At 43.5% G+C, this 6,674-nt stretch overlaps 1 protein-coding gene across 1 annotated transcript in view; it reads right to left on the bottom strand.

Moving 5' to 3' along the window:
* The window catches only part of LOC149446233 (ribosomal protein S6 kinase alpha-4-like), a 71,763-nt gene extending 67,325 nt beyond the window's left edge, over positions 1-4,438 (bottom strand). The window contains exon 1 of the mRNA XM_089652869.1: positions 4,160-4,438. Within this exon, the coding sequence (XP_089508995.1) occupies positions 4,160-4,208 (49 nt within the window). The 5' untranslated portion in view covers positions 4,209-4,438. The remainder of the gene's footprint in view (positions 1-4,159) is intronic.
* Between the last annotated feature and the right edge of the window lie 2,236 nt (positions 4,439-6,674).

Here is a 6,674-nt window from a genome sequence, read left to right on the forward strand (position 1 = left end):
TGATATGTACAGTTCTACTAACACATGTCAAATTGCAAAACTGGGCTAAAGCATTAAAATGTGCTTGGACCTTCATCTTATAGGGGTAAGAAGTTGACTGGGGAGTACTTACCTGTTCTGTGCAATGGCTTTGATCCTCCTATTCTCGGGTCCCCCGCTGTTGTTCCTGGCTCCTCCCCCCACACTGAGCACAGCACACGGGAGCAAGCATGCATGAGTGCCCCCAGAGCAAATGACTTGCTCTGGGGGCACTCGTGCATGCTTGCTCCCATGCATGACCATAAGACTCACAGAGCGCAACTTGGCCCTGCCCCCTGCTCCCCCTTGACTGGCTGGGAATGACAGCAGCTGGAGCCAATCGCTGCTGTGTTTCAGCCAATGAGGAAGGAGAGACCCTGGACAGCCGCTGCTCTTGTGCATATCGCCCAATCGAGAACGAGCACAGATGAGTATGGGGGGTGGGGAGCTACACTTCCAGCACTGAAACCTATGTAGTACAGTTTCACAGCGGGATGCTTGCTCTCCGCCTCATCCATTCATATAATGTCTTGCATTCTTATCAAAGAATACAAGCCGTTCTGTGAATGGATGAGATGAGATAGGAGGTGAAAGAACGACACAGTCTCCACTACATCCAATCACAGAATGCCATGTACTCTGTAAAAGAAGTTTCATGTATCAACAAAAACTGGAGAGTGCAAAATCTGGTGCAGCTGTGCATAGTAGCCAATCAGCTTCTACCTTCAGCTTGTTCAATTAAAGAGGAGTTCCACTCACTCTGTAAAAAAATAAAAGTCAGCAGCTACAAAAACTGTAGCTGCTGACCTTTAAAAAACACCCACTCACCTGTCCCACGATCCTGCGTTGCCCCCGCCACAGCCGGTATCACCGGCTGCCCTGTATTCTAGGCGCCGGCATCTTCAGTGTGGGCACCCAGCTCTGACAGCTTGTAGCTTCACAGCCGGGTACCCACTGCGCATGCACGAGTAGAGCTACACTTCCTGAATGGCCCTGTTGTCTTCTGGGACCTGTCATGTGTCCCATAAGACCTTGGGGAGGGAGGGTAGGAGGACAACTTTCGTTTCCGCTCGCCTAGGCGATCGGAGTGGAAGTGGGAGCGGGTACCTGTCAAATTCGGGTACCTGTTCCCCCCCTCGCCCCCCAAAGGTGCCGATCCTTAATGGGGAGCAATCTTTAAAGTGGAACTTCCCCTTTTGGGTGGAACTCCGCTTTAAACTCTGACAATAGAACCTGGAAGTTGATTGGTTTCTGTTGCAGAGCCGCACCACATTTTATACTCTCCAGTTTTAGAAAATCAGCTCCTAAGAGTTTTGTCAAAAACAGCAGAAGCCAGATACAGGACAACAATTATTCGAATTATTTTATTTTTAGAAAGCAACTGTCAAGATATTGTTTGTTATCCAGATTCAGCTTTAAAGATCTCAAGGGTTGGGTGATACATTGAATTTCAATAAACATTTAAAATAATCTGTCCCTCGGTCTGTCACTATTTGCCCATTGCAAGCTATTGTAAACAATACAGGCCACTTACATATAGTATCCTATGTACAAAGAAACAACAGAAAGGTAAAGATTGTTTTTAAGTGATACTTAGCTATGCTGTGTGGATGGGAACACATAAACATATCGGAGGGGTTTCTCAAATGTAACTGCAAAAGTGGCAATACACATTAAAGTGGAAGTTCATTTTTTTTTTAATTTCTGACATGCACGGTATTTATGACAGAAGAGACCCCATTGGTCTCTTCTGCCATAAATGCATCTTTCTGTCTGTCAGCCACCATGTACACTGAGCCGTGCATGCGCAGCTCAGCAAACATTTATGGCCCTGATCCGTGCTGCAGTGATGTGACTCCCGTGTGCAAGAGTGATGTCATCTCAGTCCGGCCTATTGAAAGGTCAAAGGCACAGGACACGGAAGGAAGACCAGGCGAAGATGGAAGCCACCGGATCAATCCCACCGCAGCGCTGGAGAGCATCGTTTGACAGGTAAGTCTGCCATAATGTACTAATATGCTATGCACACTAGCACATTATGGCATAACCCACCTGGGGGCCCTAAAAAGAAAATTTTCAGTGGAGTTTACTACCGCTTTAAATTCGAGCTAGACTGCAGAGAATCATAAATATGTAACAACTTCCCACTGCTGTAATGCATATAAACTGCAGCATAGCAGGTACACCTTATGGTCCAGAAGCTGCACATATGCATCCATGGGGATCCGAAGGTCTGAGCTGAGAATGTGCTCCCAGTACACTGACCGAGCTGTCATTGACAGCTCTCGGTCTCTGTAATCTGGAGCCAGCATGATGGGATTCTGAACATGGGACTGCTTTCAGAGCCAATCGTAGTGATGACATAATTGGAGCACTGCCTCCAAGTATTAACACCCACTTGAAACTGAACTCCATGAATTATCTGTACAGCATACTTACATTGGTCCAGCTTGGCACCACATTAGTATGCACATCTCAAACCTGATGGGCAGACAATCATTGTAGTAATCAGCATTACTACAGTGATTGTCATGATCTACTGGGTCCTGCTTGGGATCTGTGTGAGCAGCTTCCCCTCTGCACACAGGGGATCACTTCTTCAGCAATGGGCCCATTCACTGAACACCTTTGGTATTTTTTTCAATGCATGCAAGGCATTCCCTGATTGGATGAGGTGGAAAGAAGGGGCAATGACATCACAATCTCATCCAATCACAGAATATCTTGTATTCATTGAACACAAAAAAAAGCATTTTATGAATGATGGCGGAGCTGAGTGAACCCCTGTGGTCAGTATGCAGAGGTGGTGGTGGTGGTGGCGGGGGCACACTACTCACAAACTTGTGGCTATCACTGCAGATGCGCCGACTACTAAAGTGATCGTCAGCTTCCCCAGTGGTCCCTCAGGTATGAGATATGAATACATTGTGCCAAACTGGACTATTTATTGTAAGTATACAACGCAGATCATTCCTGGAGCTCAGAATTAAAGGGCCACAGGGAGATGGCGGGAAAGAATAAATGGAACTAAAGATAATTACAAATAGATATACAAAGATAGCTACACAGACAGATAGATATAGACAGACATGCAGTTCCATAAAAGTTGGGACGCTTTGTATGTCTACATAGAAACAGAATTTAATGATCGGCAAATCTAAAAAAAAATCCATATTTTAGATGTTTGATATGTTTTCTATTGTGAATAAAATATGGGTCTGTGAGATTTACACATCACTGTATTCTTTTTTATGTAGATTTTACACAACGACCAAACTTGTTTGGAATTGGGATGGTAGATCAATAGATAAAATGATCTAGATAGATAAATAGATGGATAAAGAAAAAAGTATAGATAGATAAAAAGATAGACAGATAGATAGATAGATAGATAGATAGATAGATAGATAGATAGGAGAAAAAGTATAGATAGATAAAAAGATAAATAGATAGATAAAAAATGATAGATAAATACAAAGATAGATAGATGGATAAATCGATAAACAGATAGATAAAAATGATAGATAGATAAGAGAAAAAAGTATAGATAGATAGATAAAAAGATAAACAGATAGATAAAAATGATAGATAGATAGATAGATAGATAGATAGAAGAAAAAGTATAGATAGATAAAAAGATAAATAGATAGATAAAAAATGATAAATACAAAGATAGATAGATAGATAGATGGATAAATCGATAAACAGATAGATAAAAATGATAGATAGATGGATAAAAAATGATAGATAAAAAGATAACCATATAGACAGATAGCGATAAATAGATATAAAAAGAAAAACGAGGAACAATTATAAATACATAGATAGAAATAGAGAAAAAAATGTGGCTATAGAAAAAATAGACAAATAAAAAGAGAAAATGACAGATCTACACAGACAGCCGGCCGGAGAGGTAGGTAGACGGTAGGTCCACTGTGCCCCCCCGGCAGTGTATACAGGCTGAGGCCCGGTAGTCTCCCGGGTGTAGTGAGCACACCGCCGGCCCGGTTCTCCAATGGTGGCCGTGCGGTGGTAATCTCCGGGTAGAAGGTAATGTACAGTGCCGGGCTGGCAGGATACAATCATACAAGTGTGTGCCGTGTGTTCCGGGCTGTCGGTGTCATAGGAGGAGTCCGGTTACCGTGCACTGGTGCGGGAGCCTTGGGGTCGGAGCTGTCCGGCTCTCCCATGTCCGGTGTCGCTGGGGATCCGGTGTCCGCCGCTCTCTCCTCTCCGCCCCGGGCTCTGTTATGAGGAAAATGGCACAAGAGTGAAATGTGGAACTTCCTGTACGGCTGTGCGCACTGTAGGGTGTTCCCATGTGTGTGTCAGACTGTAATGTGAGACAGTAGTGTGTGCTGCATTGGGTGTGTCGCAATGTGTAGCACGGAGGGTGTGTCGTAGCTACACTGTGTTTTCTTCACCCTTCTCTGCGGGTGTGCGGGGTGGAGGCAGCCTGGTGACAACACACACCGGGAACATGGCTTACAGTTGTCATCTGTGGCTGGAGGAGGGCATTTCTGGCTTCGGGATTCCTACATGTTTAACACATACAGAGCCTACAACACACGCATGTCCTGTGTATTACGGTACAATATTACCTGTGTTCAGGTATGAGGTGAGCACACACCTCCTGTGTATTACAGTATTACCTGTGTTCAGGTATGAGGTCAGCACACACCTCCTGTGTATTACAGTACAGTATTACCTGTATACAGTGTTCAGGTATGAGGTCAGCACACACCTCCTGTGTATTACAGTATTACCTGTGTTCATGTATGAGGTCAGCACACACCTCCCGTGTATTACAGTACAGTATTACCTGTGTTCAGTGTTCAGGTATGAGGTCAGCAAACACCTCCTGTGTATTACAGTACAGTATTACCTGTGTTCAGTGTTCAGGTATGAGGTCAGCACACACCTCCCGTGTATTACAGTACAGTATTACCTGTATTCAGTGTTCAGGTATGAGGTCAGCAAACACATCCCGTGTATTACAGTACAGTATTGCCTATGTTCAGATACGGTGGGGAAAATAATGATTTGATCCCCTGCAAATTTTGTAAGTTTGCCCACTTACAAAGAAATGAAGGGTCTATCATTTTTATCATAGGTGTATTTTAAATGATAGAAACAGAATATCAACCAAAAATCCAGAAAATACACATGCTACAACTGTGATCAATTGAGTTGAGTTCAGTGAGTAAAATAAGTATTTGATCCCCTACTGACCAACAATAATTCTGGCTCCCACAGGCTGGCTATGTGCTCATGTGTTACACAGATCAGTCCTGTCAATTTAAGAAGGTGCTCCGAATGACAACTCATTATGTGTATAAAAGACACCTATCCACAGAATCTCTTTTTTCCATTCAAACCTCTCCACCATGGGCAAGACTAAAGAGCTGTCAAAGGACATCAAGGACAAGATTGTAGACCTGCACAAGGCTGGAATGAGCTACAAGACCATCAGCAAGAATCGGTCGGAAGAAGACCACTGTGGGAGAGATTATTCGCAAATGGAAGAAACACAAAATAACCATCAATCGCCCTCGGTCTGGAGCTCTATGCGAGATTTTGCCTCATGGGGTAAGGATTGTCATTAGAAAAGTGAGGGATCTGCCCAGAACTACACGAGAGGAGCTTGTGAATGATCTCAAGGCAGTTGGGACCACAGTCACCAAACAAACCATTGACAGCACAATACGCCACCATGGACTGAAATCCTGCAGTGCCCGCACGGTCCCCCTCCTCATGAAGGCACATGTGCAGGCCCGTCTGAAATTTGCCAATGAGCATCTAAATGATTCAAAGAAGGACTGGGAGAAAGTGCTGTGGTCAGATGAGACCAAAATTGAGCTCTTTGGCATTAACTCAACTCGCCATGTTTGGAGGAAGAAAAATGCTGACTATGACCCTAAGAACACTATCCCTACAGTCAAGCACGGAGGTGGAAACATTATGCTTTGGGGCTGGTTATCTGCTAAAGGTACAGGCCGACTTTGCCGCATTGAGGGGCCAATGGATGGGGCCATGTTTTGTAAAATCCTGATTGAGAACCTTCTTCCCTGAATACTGAAGATGGGTTGTGGATGGGTCTTCCAGCATGACAATGACCCCAAAAATACCGCCAAGGCAACAAAGGAGTGGCTCTGGAAGAACCAGATTAAATTGACAGGACTAATCTGTGTACCGCATGAGAAAATATCTAGCCTGTGGGAGCCAGAATTATTGTTGGTTGGTAGGGGATCAAATACTTATTTTGCTCACTGAACTGCAATTCAATTTCTAACATTTATATCATATTTTCTTCTGGATTTTTGGTTGATATTCTGTCTCTATTATTTGAAATATAAAAATAAAAATTATAGAGCCTTCATTTCTTTGGAGGGGGGCAAACTTACAAAATCTGCAGGTGATCAAATAATTTTTTCCCCATTGTATGAGGTCAGCACACATCTTATGTATCACAGTACAATATTACCTGTATGCAGTGTTCAGGTATGAGATCAGTATACACATCCAGTGTATCACATTACAGAATTACCTGTATTCAGTGTTTAGGTATGAGATCAGTATATACATCTTATGTATCACAGTACAATATTACCTGTATGCAGTGTTCAGGTATGAGATCAGTATACACATCCAGTGTA

This window comes from Staurois parvus, unplaced genomic scaffold (genome assembly GCF_062004578.1).
Source record: "Staurois parvus isolate SC_StPar_1 unplaced genomic scaffold, SC_StPar_1.0 ptg000694l, whole genome shotgun sequence".
Classification (NCBI taxonomy): Eukaryota; Metazoa; Chordata; class Amphibia; order Anura; family Ranidae; genus Staurois; species Staurois parvus.